Source organism: Sylvia atricapilla, chromosome 7 (assembly GCF_009819655.1).
Source record: "Sylvia atricapilla isolate bSylAtr1 chromosome 7, bSylAtr1.pri, whole genome shotgun sequence".
Classification (NCBI taxonomy): Eukaryota; Metazoa; Chordata; class Aves; order Passeriformes; family Sylviidae; genus Sylvia; species Sylvia atricapilla.
Genome location: NC_089146.1, coordinates 24,080,658 through 24,099,705, shown reverse-complemented (window position 1 = coordinate 24,099,705; position 19,048 = coordinate 24,080,658). Strand labels below are relative to the sequence as shown.

Genomic DNA, 19,048 nt, shown 5'->3' with positions numbered 1-19,048 from the left:
ACATGAACACACTGTCAATTAAGCAGTCTTTGATTAACTTCTGCCAAGAGCAACATGGCAAAGGAACCACAAAAACTATAGCAGTCCTTGACCTCTAAACTGGTTGAATACCAAGTTTATTTTCTGCGAAGATGTTTTGCATTATGTCTCTGACTGCATGGAAAAAAGTATGTCTGACAGTCCAGTTCTCCAACCAAAGTGGACGTTCCCTACAAAGTTATTCTACAGAGGAGACAAAACTTTCTCAGGGATGATCCCTTCAAGACAGAACTACCCCATCCTCTGTGGGGTTTACACAGTTTTCCCCAAGAACAGCCTGGTTCCTATGACAAACACAAGGCACCAGATGTAGGAAATAATAATAATAATATGTAAACCCTTTTTTCTTTTTAATCATTGTCCCATTCTGTACCATCCCATCCCCTCCTTCCCCACCTTGTGTAACTGTTGGGAGTGATGTCGCCAGTGTTCCAAGCTGCACAGAGAGGAGGCTTAGATTTGATGGTACACAGGCTACAGGAGAACCCGTGCAGATAAACCCAGATTGGATGGATGGGACCAAACTCTGATGTGTCCGTTGGCTTTGGCCAAGAAGAAAAGAAGGAAGAGGAGGTGAGAGAAAACCACTTCAGAGTGTAAAGAACAAGAAATGACAAGACAGAAGATGTGTGAGAATTTCAGTACAGGGGCCTTGTCATTGGAACCAGTCTGCCCACCATGATTTTGCCTTATCTCATAATTTTGACAGAGAGGACAATCCATTTATTATCTACATAGGCTTCTAGGTCCTGTTGTTACTTTCTTCACCAGAAGAATGTCATCACTCATCACTCTCCACTGCCAACAGTGTAATCTGTTCTACTGTAACCAGTGATAAATCAGAAAAGGATAAAAGGTAGGTTGTGAAAAGATGGGGGAAGATAAAGTCTTCAGCATCAAGATATTCATTTTAGGTAAGCAATTCTGATTAACAAAGGAAAAGGAGAAAGATAAAAAGTTAACAAGCTATTCTGTAAGTCTGGTTTCCTATGGAAACCATACCATGATAGGGTTATTCTTTTTTTGTCTAATGGGATACACATTCCTATTACAGCTGCTGTTCCACCTGAAGCTCTGTCCTCCATGGACTCTACGGTGTCTAGCACAGACAATCCTGTAATCTCTCCCCCAGCAGGACATTTCTAGCTGTCCTTTTCTTCATCCAGCTAGTTTTCATGAAGCGTACAGGAATTTAATGCCTTTCAGATCTCTACTCTCTGCCAGATGTGGCTGACATTAGAAGAGGGCAGATGAACGTAACCTGTAACAGCTAACACCATCACATGGCTTTATTCCTTTAACAACCAGGTAATAAAAGGATGGGATGATCACAGGTATGGACCACTAACGATTACAGTATATCTTATTATCTATCTACAGACCTAGGAGGAATGGAGACATGCAGCAGGCACACAGGACACACAGTATCACAGATTTTTGGCACAGCCATTTCTGACTTCCAGACTGGGCCAGCCTTGAGTGGAAAAACACCAATGTGAGCAAAAGGCTGCCACAGAGGAGGCCCTTGCTGGGATTGAATTTTTGCTTGAAAGACAACCTGAATGCAATTCAGTTTTGTATGAACAGAGCCGCCCTTCCAGAGGCAAGTGTTGCCTTTGTGGAAATAACAGTGGCTCTACAGATGCAAACAATGGAGCTACATGTTTTTGCATTGCTTGTTCTGTCAGTAACTGACATCAGCCACTGTTAATCATGGCCTGAAATGTATATTTAAGAAACAGTGACACAAACGTAGACAGGTTCCTTCACGAAGCCTTTTATACAGGGAAAAGTGAAAGAAAAGAAAAACTGCTGCTCAGGCTAGCTAGTGGCACTGAAATAAATGGGTCAGGCATCAGAGTTTCAGCAGGCACAAAAGGTGAAAACCTTGTCTTCTGGAGCAATTAAAAGTCAATGGGATTAGTGGCTTTCACTATTATTTATAGAAACCCTGCTGTGTGCACAACATTACTGAAATACAGGGGTCAGGTCCCTGCTACTGGATGCCTACACTTTTGCTGTTGAAGTTAATGGGAGCTTTGCCAATCAACTCTGTGGCAACAGCAACTAAATCTAAAATAGATGACATCCTGGGCTCCATTCAGTTGATGGCTCAAGCAAAGCTTTTGCCAAAGCCAAGAATGTTCTGCCCGCACAGTACAGATTTCATCCTGGGCCAGGTGAAACAGGAGAGACAGCTATAGAGGTGTTAAGATTCAAAGATGGGAAGGCAGAGAGATGGACTGAATATCACAGGAAGCAGCCTCTCTTTCTTTCTACTGTAAATTACAATATACAGATTGAAATCTAAACAGCTGCATTCCAGCATCTCTTATTATTCACTTTTAGCAGGACTGGCTGTTTTCTAATGAATGATTCTCCTTCTAACAGCAAGTACATGAGTCCTTTGGATTGGGAACACACTTATGAAAAGGACATGGATGGGAAGCCTGCACTGTCATGTGAGTCAACATGTTTGAAAACAATTTTCTTGAAGGTCTCTTAAGGAGCTGGTGTCCCAAAAGTCTAGCAGGAAATTTGGTGGGAAGAATAGTCTTCATCCAAGCATTTTTATTGAGTACTGAGCTAAGTCCAAGCTATCAGCCTGCAGGTATGAGTCCACCATGTGTTCTCTCTCTATGACCCTCCACAGCCAACCAAATTTACCACTACTGACTTTTCAAATCTCCATCTTTCCACCATCTTTCCCCAAGAAAGAGAAAGAGAGATGCAGACTGAAAATTGTAGGTAAGAAAAGATGGGCACACACTGACAATATAACAAGCAAACCTTGAAACATATGGCTTTCCAAATTATCTCTGTTTCATTTAAGAATGTTTTTCTATTTATTTTCAGCACAGCTAGCACCACTTCTGAGAGCTTCCACAGTACTGCTAACTCCTTGTGACGTGGGCAAACAGTTTATCCCCTAATGTGAAGGGATTCTTCACCCATGTCTTTTTCTGCTAAACCCCATGACTTGCTTTCAGCTTGGAACCATACCAAATACTGTAGAACATTTGTGAGAGAGGAACTCATCTTAGTTCCTTTCTCTTGCAGAACATTGTCAGAGATCCAGGAATGCAGACAAAATTCTGCAAACACTAAGCATTAACCAAAACAGAAGAAAATACTCCAGCATTTTTCTTCCTCACTTTCTCCCCAGAGCTTTGCCGCTCAATCCAGGGTCTCAGAATTTGCTGACACAATGGTGCAGGACGTTCAGTCATTGAAACCTTTGAAAATGCCGAGCAAGTCCCCGAAAGGAAATGCCATTGCCAAGAGCTGAGTTCAGTCCCTCAGCGTCAATGATGTTTAGCTCTCATTTTCAATGAAGCAGCTGGTTTTTTCAACTGTCAGGCCTGAGCAGAGTTTGCTCTTCATGCCCTCAAAACACGAGCCCAGATGCTGCGATCCCCTGGTCATCAGATCCACTCTTTTCTTGCCTGGATCCCTGGTTTCTCTTGACTAACATGCAAGGATCAGAACAGTATCACAATAATGAGCTTTCCTCCTTCCTATGGTCCTCAGCACATTTTTAAATGAAAGAATCAGCTTACCCATAAGAGCCACAAACCAACATGAGGAGCTTAAGATATAAGCAATTCAGTAGCCTAAAGTATCATGCATGTTGGGCAATCATAACTTAAAGCAAAAATCCCAACCAATTTTATTTTGCATTAGATATTAAATAAAACCTACTTGTGCAGCCAGATTACTAAAAAACCTTTTTGGCTGTTGTTTTGGTTGGGATGTTTTTTGCATCAAAACAGGATTAAAACATCTTTTGGAGACTCACTGTCATTTTATCTGAGTAAATAAGCTTAGAGCGCCTAACAGTCAATTTATAATGAAGGCTTTTGTTCTTGTTACTGTGATGCAGCCCTGCAAATTTGCCCACAGCTGCAGCAAATTCAGATGGTTTTGACAGGTAAATAAAATACTGTTTAAATCTGTCATTGTTATTAATCTGCAGAGTAAAGAACTAGCAATTATATTTTGTTTCCAAGCAGAAAAAAATTCATGAAAATCTTGGCAGGGGTGGTATAGAATAATGTGCATCTATGATTTTACAGTTGTGAGGGTCCAAAATAAGAAGATTCTTTGGTCAGCTGTTGAGTTATAAAACAAAAGGGGAAATAAAGGCTAAGCCAGTAATAAACACCATAACAAAAAGGAACAAGGAATGTGGGATTTAGCCCTGTTGGAGTTTTATTGACATAAGCACCAAATAAACCAGACTGCAGGTCTTGGCATCAGCTGCACCAATTCAGTGCTCAGTTATTCTGAACTGTATTTCCAGGAAGCTGTGTCAGGATCTGGCTGTGCTTTAAAACCCCACAGTTTGGGCCCCCATAATTACTTGTGCTTCCCAGCTGCCGCAGGGGCAAAAGGTCTCAAATACTCCTCAAGCTATGCCAGTGAACAAAAAATTATTTCTGCAATAAGGTGCTGCTCAAGGACAAGTAGCAGAATCCAGCTGCAGATATCTTATTGTATTGGTCAGAAACTGTGAGAATAAAAAAAGAGAAATCCTGGTGAAAGCCTTAGGAGATGCCAGTCACGTCTGCTCAGCTCCTCGCTCAGGTAGGCTGGCAGATGGTCAGCAAATAAGTCTCACTTTTACAATGCAACCTACACTGGTTTTCAGCGTGAAAATTAGCATCCAATTATTTTCAAGCATTTATGTTCTCCAAGGAAGCAAGCTACCTCTATTTTAATTCTGCTTAGGCTCTATTTGCTCTGACACGTAAGCCAATCTCGCAGGTGCTACGTCTTGTGTACACAGGCAGAATGGCAAGCCAGGGAAGAGTACTAGAAATGTGGAATAATGCAAATTCCCAGGAAGTGAATTGCATGGCTTCCAACTTTTAGAAGAGATAGGAACAAGACAAGCAAGAGAAGAAGGTATACAGTATCTGCAAAAAAGAATTATTTCCTCCACATCTGAAAGCCTATGGTGAAAACTGTTTCACAGCTATCTGCCAACAGCATAAACCATTAGAGAAGGCTACAGTCCATTGAGCACTGAGCTGTGACCTATGGAACCCCTGGTATGACACATCCAGCAGGGCTGTGGATATTGGGATCAGTTGGGGGCAGACCCCACTTCTCCCAAGGAAGAATGGAAGCCCATTCCCCACTTTCCAGCACCCATCATCACCCTGCTCAAACCAACGTAAGAGAAGGCACAGTCACTGCATTACAGATGTAGGCAACTTTGGGAAAGGCAGGACGTGTGCCAGAGCATGGCCACTTTCAAATGAAGACTGGTTTTCTCCTTAGCAGAGCACACAGGTCCATGAAGGGGAAAGAACACCTGGGGTAAAACCCATTTCACGTGAGATTTCAACATATCAGCTTATGTGCCAGAATCTGTGCCCAATACAAAAATAAAGAAGTTGAACTTTGCAACCCTTTCTCATACAAGGATCCCCTATTAAGACAGGTAATGGAATTACCCAGAGTAATAATGGTTATCTGCACATGAGTTTGATCCCACGAGCAGAGGTCTGCAGCCTTCCTTGCACCTAGAAACTGTTGTCATGTTAGGTACAAATGTAGCTGTAAAGAAGTTGTCAGCCTGAAAATATATGAGATGCTTTTAATTGTCATTAAATATGGAGAATGATGTTCCGGGGTGGCATCTTATATTCTAGCATGGTTGCATTTGTTCCATTTTCCCATGTGGTGAAGAGAAACTTCACTGGCCTAGCCTCAGTCTGTACCACGGAGCATGTCAGGGCTGCAGCTTCAGCAGGTAAAATTGTGGCTAGCCATGCTTCTCCTGCAGATAGTGCAAATGGGAGCAGTGGAGCACCTGCACAGTTCCCACTAACCATCCCCTGGGAAACACTGAACTGGGGTTGTGTCCTGCCACGTGTTTTATACAGACTGAAGTTGTATTTTTAAAAGCAAGGAGCACATTAAACTCCTCCTTTACATCACTTTTGGAATCATCGCAGATGATTACCCACAAAGCACCAAACAGCCTCCCTTGCTGAGATGTGCTCTGCTCCACGAAGCTGTCAGCATGTCCCTCCTCCCATGCCACAGCTGTACGGCTCTGAGGCTGGGCATGAGTGCCCGGGGCAAGGCCGCCGGCAAGCAGAAAATGATGGAGCACGCCTCCACCCCACAACCTCTCCGCGAAACACTACCGAGGTGCAAAATCTGGAGCCCGGGGCCTGGGCAGAAGGCAGAGTCCCTACGGGTTTCGGGTCCCGTGCCGGGCAACAGGGACGCCCCTGAAGCAGCAGGCCCCGGGGTCCCTGAGGCTGGAGCATCGCTGCCACCGGGCCCGTGGCGGCCCCTACCCCAGCGCCCACCGCCCGCGGTCGCTCACCTGCTCGGGCCCCTGGAAGCAGATCCTGCAGAGCGGGGTGCGGATGCCGCTGTCGACGCTGCTGCCCAGCGAGTAGCGGTCCTCGGCCTTGCCCTTGCCGAAGTCATCCGAGGAGGTGCTGCTGGGCAGGGAGGCGGGCGGCTCCCCGGCGGGGCTGCCCCACTCCTCGGCGGCCGGGCTGCCCGCGCCGCCGCCGCCGCCCGCCGCCCGCCAGCCGGGCCCGCGCCCCCCGGGCGGTGCGGCCCCCGCCGCCGCCTCTGCGCCGCCGGGCATGGGGAGCGGCGGCGGCGGGGAGGGCGGCGGCGGCGCGGGGGGTCTCCGCAGCAGGAAGACCTTCAGGTCATTGAAGAGCATGCGGCAGCGGCACTTGAGGAGGCCTTGGTTTCGCAACATCTGTCTCGGACGGAGGAGCCCGCAGCAGCAGTAGCAGAAAATGCCCGCGCCGGGTGGTATTAACATGTGCCTTTCCTTGGCAGGCGGGCACGGGGGAAAGAAAAGGGCAGGAGCCGGGCGGCCCGCGGCCGGGGGGGGCTCCGCGGCGGCCGCAGTGCCGGGGGTGCTGCGCTGGCCGCCGGGGAACGCACAAAAGCAGAGCCGGAGGGCGAGGGGGAGAAGTCCCCGGCAGCCCGCTGCAACCCGGCGGGGACGGCAACTGAAGAAACAACAACAAAAAAAATCCACACCAGAAAAAAACCCGACTCTGTGCTGCCGAGGGATCCTTTCCCCCCCTCCACAAGTTTGCTTAGAAATCAGCGGGAGGAGGAAATAATCTCCCACGCCCGAGGGTCCAGGGGCGCAGGCGGCGGTCTCGGGAGAAAGCCCCCGATCAGCTCTCGCAACTCCTAAGCCTGTAAAAAAGAAGGGTCCACGTCTCCGGTGGGTGTGGGGAGGAGGGAGAATATGGTTCTCTCGACAGTATTTGGCATCTCAAGTAATTTTCCTTTTTCTTCTATTTTATAATATTTTTTTCAATTAAAAAATAAACCCCGATCACACGAACCCCGGTGTGCATCCAGACAAAATAGCAGCTGGTCTGGCTATCAAAATGCAAAATTGGTAGCTGTTGTTATTATCAAAATTGCCTCTTTGACAAAAAAGACCTTCACATTGTTTGTGGGAAAACACCCTACGTTTTCAACACTGTACTCCCAGGTGGCTTCAGATTTTACCGTTGCCTTTAAAAGATTTCATTGTAAATATTAAAAGTCCAGAAAGAAATAATTAGCAATTAGCTTAATCCCAGATGTACTGAGACAAATATATTTTTATATATATAATATATATATCATATATATTTTATATATATTTATATATTCTGACCTTCTCTATTCCAGCAGCTGTCTGGACCACACCAGAAAAAAAATCAGAGCGAAATTGATGAGGGAAGGCGGCTGTATTATTCACCTAAGCTGTTACCATCCTGGACCAAAAACCCACGTCGAAATCGGATCTATTCTTCGCATGTAATTGACCGGGGAAACGTGGATCTTACATGGTCACGTTTCCTTTCCTCCTTTCACAAAACAGGAACGTCATCAAACGCATTGGCAGCTTGTACAGACCATTGTGGATGGCGAGGCGGTCAGGGCTCTATCAGCAATTGCAGGGACCTCCTTTTGATGCATTGGACGAGGCTCCTTCTTTCTCTCCACCACCGTCCCCACCTTCATTTTCCTCCCCTTCTGTCCTCCTCCTCCTGCTCTGACTGTTGCTCTCTCTCACAGGCATTGACATTCAACCATCGCAAGTCTGTCGCACTCTAGCTGGCGGGGGAAAAAAATCGGAGCAGATAATTCTCTTCTTCCTCCTAAAAGGCTCGGATGGAGCACAATGCGCCAGACACATGGGGCAGCATGGCTTATTTTTCGTGCGGATCCTACCGCTTTGGCAACATAGAGCTGGTGTGTGCGTGTGTGCCTTCCTCCTTCAGCAGCAGCCTCCTCTCCGCTCTTCCATCCTGCTTGCCGTGATGATGTTGCTGTTGCTATCTCCCTTGGATGCAGCGGGGAAGGCAGATTGTTTGCAGTGCGAGCGGGGATTTGCAGGAAGGGAGGGGTGGGACGTGGCCGCGCTCTTCTCCCTCCCCCGGCTCAGGGGAAAAAATAAAAAAAATAAAAAAAAAAAAAAAAAAAAAAAGGAAAAAAAAGAAAAAAAAGAGAGAGAGAGAGAAAGACGAAGCAAAAAGGCGGGGTGCGAGGGGGAGAATCAAAGTGAGGAACGGAGCCCTTCCCAACCTTTGATGCCCCGGGCTGCCGGCTGCCTGCGAGAGCCCACGCCGGGGAGGAAGGGAGGAGGGGCGGGGAAGGGGCTGGGCGGGCGCTGCGGCTTCAGCACCACGGGGCGCGGACAGCTCCGGCGGGCGGGGCGGGGCGGGGCGCGGAGGCTCCGCCCGCTCCCGGTGCGCTCCCGGCCCGGCCCGGCCCGGCCCTGCGGGACGCCGCCCCGCCGCCCAGGGCACCCGCAAGGCGGAGAAGCCTCCGCGCCCCGCCGTGTGGCGGGCGGGTTTCCGCCTCCCACCGGCCGCTGCGGGGACCTGTGACACACGGGAACTTCCAGGGGAAGGAGGCAGAGGCCGCGAGTGCGGCGGTGTCTCGGGCAGCGGTGCAGGTTTTACGGATTCCCAGCAGGAAGCCGAAGTCCCACCAACAAACTTTTGCCTAGCAGATTAATTTGTTGCAGAGAATTTCACGGTCTAACAGCTATGATATTATTATTACATTTTACTCCAGCAGCGGTTTTTTTGCTGATAGATTTGTTTTGTTTCAGTAGCATGTATTTAAGTAGAAATACAGGTTCCTTGTAGCCCAGTGGACGGTAAATATGACTGAACACTATTGCTTAATTAGAGTTTTGCTGCAAATAATGAATGGATGCCAAGGCCAATAGTTTTTACTCTCTCAGCCTGTTTGAAAATTTTAAGTAGCAGCTGCTGGAGGCCATTAGCTTTTCTCTGCAATCATCAGCAGAAGTGACTTTCCCCACCCAATCCTGCTCTGTGTGTCCCTGCAGACCCATGCAGCCTCTGAATGCAAAGGGGAGCTTAGGTCTCCACTGAGACTTGCCATTTGCCATTCCAGCTGGAACAGCTGACAAAGGTGCTGAGTTTTATGTGGACCAAAATATTACTGATACAGTATATGCAGTAATGGCTAATGTCAGTGCAATGTCTCAGCTCAGCAACCAGTGAATACCTGCAAGATGGGACACACCTCTTGGTGCCTCGGTCTGACATCATGTCAATGCCATTGAAATTTCAGGCACCTTAATTTGGTTTCTTCCTTAATTTTTCCTTCAGGAGGCCATTGCACGCACCAGTGCCCAGTCTGGGTTCTCTAGCTGATCTTGTGTACAAGGTCTTCATTGGCAGTGACCTAGGCAATACCACTGATAAATAATCTCGTGTTGTACTGAAAAGTTGTACTGAAACCTAGACAATGATTTGAAATTGTTTCACAGAGAAAAAGACATTATGTGCATAAACCACCATGTCATGATTAGAAGAGGAATCTATGTTGTTACCTAATTAAAAAGGAGCTGAGTATTTGCTACAGGAAAATGAAACCAGCATAAGCAATTAATTTCCAAGAAATAAATTACACATTGGGATGCTTTAAAACAGTCATCAATGCAACCTGTCATTCCTCAGAAAAGCTGGGCAGATTCGCCAGTGCGGCTGTATTCAACATATTTAAGGCTTCTCAGAATTTCATACATGTCTAATGGGGTCATTAGAGAAATAGTAATGGAAAAAGCATTTTAGAGACTTCCTGTGTGTGAGACAGGCTGGCTAGAGGCTGAGTCTCTGTGTCCATGCTCCAGAATGGCTTTCTAACACCACCTCCCATGCTTTTTATTGCTCCCATCTTCTTGTTTGGTGTCACCAACATTTTCAGAATAGCTCCATCAATAACAGAATTAGAGAAAAATATATTGTTGTCATCCTTTGCTTGTGTAAAGCATCTTTCATCCTTCCCTCCTGCCCATGCTTCCTGGTTTTACAGAAAGGATATTCTCATGGTAGAGGAGATCTTTGTGTTATACTCTGGGTTTTAGTGTATGGACTGTGTGCCCAGAGAGCTGAATGGCTGATAAATGTGACAAAATAAATAAAACAAATAATAAATCGGAGGTGCTCTATATGCTTCCCAGAGGTGAGTGGGTACTATTATTCCTGTTTTGGTAAATGGAACAGCTGCCAATGATTCCACACTTGGATGCTGCATTCAGGCCCCTTGGTATGGATCAAAGATGTCTTGTTTAAAATGCTTGCACTGGAAAGAGCTGGCCCAAGGCACTTTGGTGAGATCCCAGTGAGAGTCAGGAGCTGTTAGGAGGCCAGTTCAGCCTTCCTAATTTTTCTTAGGAAGCAACGTGCAGCAAATGATATGCAGCACCTTCTTTTGCAGAAGGGCCTGTTTCTGGGAGTTTTGATCCATTTTCTCCTGAGTCCACTAACAGGCAAGAGGTTAACAAAGGGAGGATAAGTATAGGAGGCATCAGCTCTGGCAGACTTAGCTCTGCACTTCTCAGGTACAGAAAGAGGAAGAAAAAGCAAGTGACTCAATCAGCTAAGAGTGGAGAACTGGTTCCTCTTGGTTCCTTACATCCAAGCTACTGACTGGGAAATTAGACTGGGGAGATGTCCAGGCATCTTGGTGTAGACTTGCAGGCCTGGTGTTATAGAAGGATTCAGGTGTCAGGCTGCAGGTTGGTCTCACAGCAGACACTCTAACACTGGTTATCTAAAGCACAGTGTGGGCCCATTTGCCCTTAGCTACTCCCTCAACAAGGACAAAAAAAGTATAGCTATTCATGTGCCTCCTCTTCACCTCTCTGTGCAAGCCACCACTCAGTGCAGAGGGGGTGGAGGAAGGAAGAAAAAGAGTGGCTAGAGCTGCATCAATACTTGATCTGCCTGTGTGGCAGCCTGACATAAAATCATATCAGCAAAAATTTATGTATTTTTTTAATGTTGTTAGTTCAGGGACTTTTTAAAAAATGACAGAGATAGTGGGAGGGCAAATGCAAGCAGGAAAGCATTATGTGGACTGCAGCTGAATGCTTGAACTCAGCACACCAGTCATTGTGCACAAGCATGTGAGAGACAGACTATATAAATGCTGATGTGGACAGAGAGGATCAGGGAGCCAGAAAGCTGCCAGAGAAACATTCCTTTGTGTTTTCCATCTCTCAGGAAGTAAACAGTTACCTAAACCCATTTTCATGCCCACCTACTCGGTCAATAGCTGCACTGCGCCTCCTGCTCCACTTACAGCTCCTTAATGGTGCAGAGGAGCTTTGATTGCCGTGGCGTGGGCCCCATCCCTCTGGCAAACCATTACTTAAATCCAATACATTGAAGTGTCCTACTGCTCTCTCAGTGATGGGGAGCTGCTCATCAGCTGAGTGCCCTCTGATTGCTTGTCACAGCCAGACTTCCTAGTTCTTTTTCCCAGACGGAGATATTAAATAAATCTCAAGTGATGTAATTACCATAACTCAGTTGGGGAAGCTTGTGGGCAGATGCAGCCAGGGGCCAGACGGAGCTCTGTCACTTTTTTTTTTCTTTTTTTTTTTTGGTCTTTCTTTCTTGGGCAGTTGCAAATGTGCTGATACAAAGGATGTTGCTGTTGGAAAGCTAGGCTGAGCAGGTGGAGGTTATGCATCTTCTAAACATTCAGAAATAATCCATATATTATTGGAATAATCTTCTCAGAGGAGATCACAAATAATTTCTGGAGTTTTGTGCCTTGGTGTATCTGCTGTCTTGGACTAGAGCAAAAGTCATTGCACCCTGCATGCAGGGAGTTCCTGTGCTATTGCTTTCTCCCCAGGCAGGGACTGAACTCTCACTTGCTCTCTTCCTGCAAAAATCATGGTCTATCTCTGAGTTCATACAGAGCAAATTTTTCTATTTCCATGGCAGCTTGCTCTGCAAAGGGGAGAGAAAAGGATTGCTTCTTTTTTGAAAAATCAGCCATGTCCAGCAACAGGACCCCAAGCAAAGCAAAGTACAACTGCACATCTTTTTCCCTGGGTTCAGGAAGAAATCCATGTCTTTGTTTTATTGAGCTTTCTCTACAAGCAGGCTTGAGGCCAGTCAATGTGCAGGAGAATGTGGGTGAGAAGATACTATTGCTGATGAGGACAGCCCCCACCTTTCCTCCTTTAGGCTCTGGATTTAAAATTCAAACTTGCAGTGCCACAGCACTTCTCTTCAGGACTAGACAACTTCAAACATGGAGCTTTCCTGGTAACAAGTCCTACACTACCTCCTACAAAAGGAATTCCTTGTCCCCTTGGATGACTAGTCAGAACTGTGACTGGAATAGAGCAGCTGCAATAGATGGTGTGTTTCAGGATGTCTTCAGAAGGCATTCAGCCAAATGCTGAGTGGATTTAACTATCCAGGAATGTAGTAATTGTCATGAAATCTCAAGCCTAAAAGGACCTGAAAATTAGACATTAAAAAAAAGAAAGTAAATAATCAAAGGTCCCTTGGATATTTCCACTATTCTCCTAAGTAAAGTCAAATTTGTTTCAAGTGTCTAATTACATTCTCAGATGTATGTTATTTTAGTGACACACAACAGTCCTAGAACTAACTTCCATTTTTCTGATGGGATTTAGAAAAAAACCACATTGTTGTTAAACAAGCCCCTTAGGGGCTGATCCTGAGAGATATTCCATGCTCTCCAAATCCAGGTGAACAGAAAGGATCTAGCATGTCACCCAGCATTTGCTTAGTTACCAGGATTCATCAGCAGACACGGTAGCACTGAGGATATTCCCCCTAGGATAATCATCTGGCACAACACTACCATACCCAAGAAAAAAGCAACAGTTTTGTATGGGAAGATTGAATGTCTGTCCTGAGGACTCATACCTACATTAAGGGGTAGAGCATGGAGACACCACACCAGGATGTCCAGGAGATTAATCCTATGAATCCAGTGAATTGTGTGTTGAGCTAACATCCTTTTGAGCTGCAGTTCTCCTTCAGTATAATGAACAATTGGGATATTTGAGACTGTTTCCCCAAATTCTTACCAATTTGTACCTTAGGATTTAACATCTTAGGCTGCCCAGATAACTTCCTCATCTACAGCAGCTTGTTTTTGGATGAGCAGGCAGATACACAAATACTTCCTAAGTACAGTGCAGGTAGTGAAGTTGCTTACAAGTCAGATAATCTGCTTAGTTTCATCAGTGGTAGGTGAGTTTCCATGTTGGCAGAGGCCAAGACCCAGATAAGAGAAGAAGACCTTTTTAGGTGTCTCCTAAGCAATTTTCATTGCATTAAGTGGGTCTTGAGAAGAGCGGGGACACTGGAGATCAGAGAAAGGTACACTGAAGGGTATTGCAGGGCATCCTAGTGTCTCCCTGTGCTGAAGACATGCACCAGCTCCACATCATTTTCACAGAAGAAGGCAGTAGGCTTCCACATATGCCTGGATCTTCCAGCTGGTCGAGGGGTCCGCCGCTTGGGACCCAGAGAGCCACAACCACCCCAAAAGATGTCTCGCTAGAAACAGCTTCTTGGGGGGTCAGGGCGCTCCTCAGCTGGCAGAGGGGCTTCTCAGCAGGAGGGCAGAGCAGTGATTGCAGCTCAGTGCTCTCAGCTCCTGCCCTTGTGAGTTTGCCGGCCATGATGAGAGAGAGAGGTCTGGTGTGGAATTTCCGCAGATGGTAACTTTATTGCAAAGGTACCAGCGAATAGGGGTCCAGGGATGAGGTACCTCTGCCAACCAGAGGAAACTCAGGGGTTTTTATGGGACACCAGGGTGGGAGGAAAAGAGTACAAAACCAATCAGTTGTAACAGATCTACATAAGATCCCGAGGGGGCTTGTGGGTCTCCGGACAGGTCGCCGTGACTAAAAAGTTTGTCTTTTGCCTTAGGGGCTCTGGGTGAAGTTGCAAAATTCTTTCTTAACTCCTCAGCTTGGCTCTCTCCAGGGCAAAGCAGCTGGGGCTCCGCCCACCCCATCACCTGGAAATGTCAGGCACAAAACACTGGGCTGACCCATAACCAGCTAAGATACTGTGTTGTCTCCCTCTCTTGCCCTGAATACACGTCAGAATATACACATCCCTCCAACGCACATCAGAAACACAGGAAAGCTCACAACTGTCACTAATAAGTGCACAAAGGTTCCACTGGCAGGTATCACTCTCCTTGGTGACTTCTCCCTGCACCTTTGCAAGGGACAAGTGCAGTGTCTGTCAATGAATGAACTGAAGGCTCCTGGGGAAAAGAGGAGTGTGGATTTAAACACAGAGCTGTTGGAGGTGGCATGGTGAAGACAATGAAAGCAGAGGGAAATAGAAGAGTGGTAAATGGGAAAAGGTAGTGGATTTACACCCATGGAAACAGGAATTGATTTTTGACCATTTCATTTCAAAGGAACATCCCCCAATACTACCTCAGAATGTAAACTTTGTTCTGAAAAGGAGTCCTTGGCCTTGCATGTGGCCCAGACATAGTATTTGAAAGGGAGCTTAAACATTGCATTGACACTCTCCCAGGGCCTCAGGAGCACATAAAATGAGAGACTGTTACATCCAAGTGATGGCCCAGATCTACTGCTTCCTAATGCACTTTATGTTAATTAAAGGGAGATTTCAAAACCATACACATTTTCTTGCCAAGATAATTAATTTAGAAGCTTATGTAGTTAAGGAGTTTTGTAATTACATTTTATTGTGGGGGAGCGTTTTAGGGATGGATGCTGCCACAAGCTGAACATCTCCATAAAGGTGGTGAGTTTCCCTGTGGGATGAACCCTCAGAGCTGATGAGCTGGCAGTCTCTAGTCTGTGGGGTCATGCAGCTCCTAATGACTTGGTCCCAGTAGATGGAAATATTCAGTCTCACAGACCCTAAAAGGAAACCCTGGTTTCTGATCCAGTGTCTACCTGTAGGCAGCACTTCGATGCACTTCCTTCCAACAGGCTTGGGCTCTCTCTGGTGATGTTTTTTAAACCTCAGGTCATAATGCAGATTACTGTGGTGATGGGCTCTAATATCAGCCCTTTCCACCTTAAGACTAGTGGTCTCTATGGATCTTCCTCCCAGACAAATGGGCTCTCATTCAAGAAGAGGGGGGAAACACAAGCTGTCAGCCCCAGGAAACACTTCTCTCCCTGCATCATCCCCAAGCTCACAACCCTGCCTTCCTGACCTGCCCTGTAAGGACATAAATTGATTCCTGCCCTGAAAGCACTTAAGCTAGATGGGAAGAGCTACAACTCCTTTGATTTATATTGGGAAACTGAGGCACAGGCAAGAGAATTCCCCCTTGAAGTCAACAGCAAAGTGCTGTGTAGGGAACTATTCTACCTCATAGCATGGCTCTCTTCAAGAGCAATTTGTACATCCTTGTGTGATGTGCAAGCAAGAACTCATGCAATATATCTCTGTTTTTCTTCCTTCTTTTTATGACTGAGTAATCACACAATCTTTCTTCCATGGAAGCTTGAATGCTGCTGTTTATTGCCCCCTGGAAACGGGATGACAACAGCTCATGGCTCCTCCGCAGAAACTTGCAAAGGTCTCCTAAGCAGAGAATTATGCCCTTTGGAGGCAGTAAACAGCAGGAACAGTAGAGTGACTAAGCACCAGAGATCCTGCATTTGTGTAGAAACTAGCAATGAAAAGGAGACAAGGATGCCCTGGAGAATGGTGCCTTAGGAAAAATGTTTCCAGCATTTTCTAAAAATGTTTCCAGCATTTTCTAAAAATGAAGGTTTTCGTGCATAAAACAAAGGCCAAATTTGAACCTCATTCCACTGCTGAACCTGCCTGCAATCCTGGGTATGACTTCCATGCTAAGCATCAAGACTTAGGGAAAAACTAGTAAATCACAGGAGAATTGTCCCAGAGTACACTGCGATGTATTCTCCTGCTCTCCCTGAAGTTTTTTGTTTATGTGGAGATTCTGTTAGAGCCTCCTGGGTATCAGGAGAATGTGCAAACAGAGATGGAGACTTTTCTATCTAAAGCCATCATGTGTTGAGACTCTGCTGCTGAGCCAACCCCAGACTGGCTCTGATGCCATTTGGGGAACTCTCATTTAGGCAGCAAAGGATCAAAACTTCAAGGGATCTCAGCACAGGATACTGCCCACAAGGTCTCTTTTATCCGAAGAAAAGCTGCACCTGCAGTAGCACTGTCACCACATGATCCTGTAAAATCACTGTCCCAATGAAATCCTGATGTACAATGGAAAAACAATTAATCTCCTTTTTTTTTTCTCTTCCCTGACCACCTCCTTCCTACATTTTTCTTCTTGATTCATTTTTATGTTCAGTGATATAAATTTTCCAGGTCAGTGCTAAGTCCCTTGGTTGTGTGATCTTTACATACCAGCAGACATATGCAGAGAGATGAGAGGAGACCAAGTGCAAATCAATCCACCCTGCTGACACTTTTATTTATCTATTTTCTTTTCCCATCTGCCACTGCTCAAGTGCCTCTGTGTGTGTTTGAAAGAGGGATGGGGAAAGGGGTTGGGATACTAGTAGAGCCACTGAAGAGCTCTTTACTTGCAACTGTAGCTGTCACCTTTCCTTCCTACTATCCTGCTATCCATTGCTCCCCATATTCATTCTGCTTTGTGGAAATTAAAAACAAAACAAAACAAAAAACCACATCAAATAAAAATAACACAAAGCTTTTTAGTGCTGATACAAGATGCCAGGGTGACAGTCAGGAAGCCAAGCCCAGACTCGACATGGTGGCAAAGCTGCCTTGCTGCTGAGCACACTGAGGGCTCCCGAGAAAAAAGCACCAGTGTCTGCAGCCTGAACTGAGTTTCACAGCTGAAATCAAAGACAGATGTACATTACCTGTGGACCAGGCAGAGAGGACTCTTTAACACACACTGACTATTATATTTCATGGTTGTGACATCCAGCAGCCACACTGAGAGAAGAGACAGGAGTTGGTACTTTTAGGTTTGCATTTAACCATGCCTTCCCACTGAAATGTGCAGGCCTAGGTTAATCACGGAACACAGTGTACTTCTTTGCTCACCAGGCTTGGGCCAAGACCTGGATTTTTTTCAGGCAGTCTGTATCACCTGTAATAATTTCTACTCTATTGTAATCCAAGATGGCTCTGAACCATCAACTAGAGCAGGGTCCAGTGTCTATTAGGCTTCCTACATATGAAATCATTCACAGAATCTCCATCTAGCGTATTTAACTTTTTCAGCAATACTGTTTTCTATCCTAGGAGCTAAGCCTCAAGAACTCATGACCAACCAGGTATTTGCAGAGAGGCATGCATTCAAAATGCAATTCTTTTATAGCAGTGGTGTTACCACATAGTGAACTTGTTCCTGGAATGAGCATTGCTTAGGAGTTGTCAATACTTTAATCTGATTTATACAAGCTGTGTTCTCCCTCTCTCTCCCTCTTCCCTCAAATAAACACTAATAAGTTCTCAACCTGGACAAATCCCAGGTAGTGGGATCAGTACCTGGCAATATATCAGCTTTGTTGCTGAAATCAGGGATGAAGCAGGGACAACTGAAAATGTTTTTTCTAGTTGTTTTTAATTCAGCTTGCAAATAGCTTGATGCCTGTCTAAAGTATGACTGCCCTATAGGATACACTTCAATTCTTATGCTACTGTGTGCCAATTAAGTAATTAATGAAAGTGTGGAAAATCTATAAAAAAAAATGTTGGTTGCATCCACAAGGAACATTAATACTGCAAGGTGTCATGCCCATGGATAAAACCTGACAGCATCTGCACATTCAGAAGGAACTACCTTTTCTGCTGTTAAGAGATCAAGTTCAGGCTGCTGATCAGAAGATTTTCAAGACCTGGTCTTTACCTTTTTTGTGGACTGGTAAGTATTTGCAGGGCACACGGGGGTTAGTCTTTGTCCTCCAGGACTCAGTTGTCACTTTACAAGCATATGATGTATTAGACATCGCAGGACATGAGTGTCATTGCTTTTAGCCTCAAATTCTGTCAGCATGATATTGTGCCATGATGCAATCTCATTCAGCATCTTGAATGGACTTGTGCATTGCTTCACAATTTGCTCCAGGAGGACTTACGGTCCAATTCTGCAAACAGCTCTGCAAATGAGAAGTCATACCCACTACTGCTCACAGACCTTGACGTCCAGCAGTGCTCTTGGGACATGGAGCAGCACCCGCCCATCCTGGCAAAATTACCTGGAAATGGTGGCCATTCCAAACTTCACTTGACCTTGGTGGCAGTGCTTGATTTCTCTGTGTTACAGTGAATCCAGATGGACAACAGGGAAAGAATAGAGGGACTTGCTGAAAACCCAGATGCTGCTTCTGAGCTTAGATCTTCCAGGCCAATACATTTCAATTTTTTTCCACTGAAAGAGAGAAGAGAAAACCTCACTCTTCCACACTCAGTCTTCAATCAACCTCAAGATAATCTTAAAAGGAATTTCTTTCCTGTAAAAAGAAGAGAGCCACTCCCAACCTACACTTCTGCACTGACTGTCTTTGATTCCATAAACTCAGTGTTTGTACTGTCTCTGTATGTGTACATCCTCGCTAAGAGATCCATTCAGACAACTCTTGTACTTTTCTCCTTTCTATGGAGCAATATGAATAGTTGCTCTGTGGAGCAACTTTGGAATATGAAAGATGGAAATCAGTTATCAGTTA

General features: G+C 45.6%; 1 protein-coding gene across 1 annotated transcript in view; it reads right to left on the bottom strand.

Annotated features, from left to right (window-relative positions):
* MARCHF4 (membrane associated ring-CH-type finger 4) overlaps window positions 1–6,844 on the bottom strand; it is a 92,478-nt gene extending 85,634 nt beyond the window's left edge. Inside the window, exon 1 of the mRNA XM_066323009.1 lies at window positions 6,386–6,844. Within this exon, the coding sequence (XP_066179106.1) occupies window positions 6,386–6,844 (459 nt within the window). The remainder of the gene's footprint in view (window positions 1–6,385) is intronic.
* Between the last annotated feature and the right edge of the window lie 12,204 nt (window positions 6,845–19,048).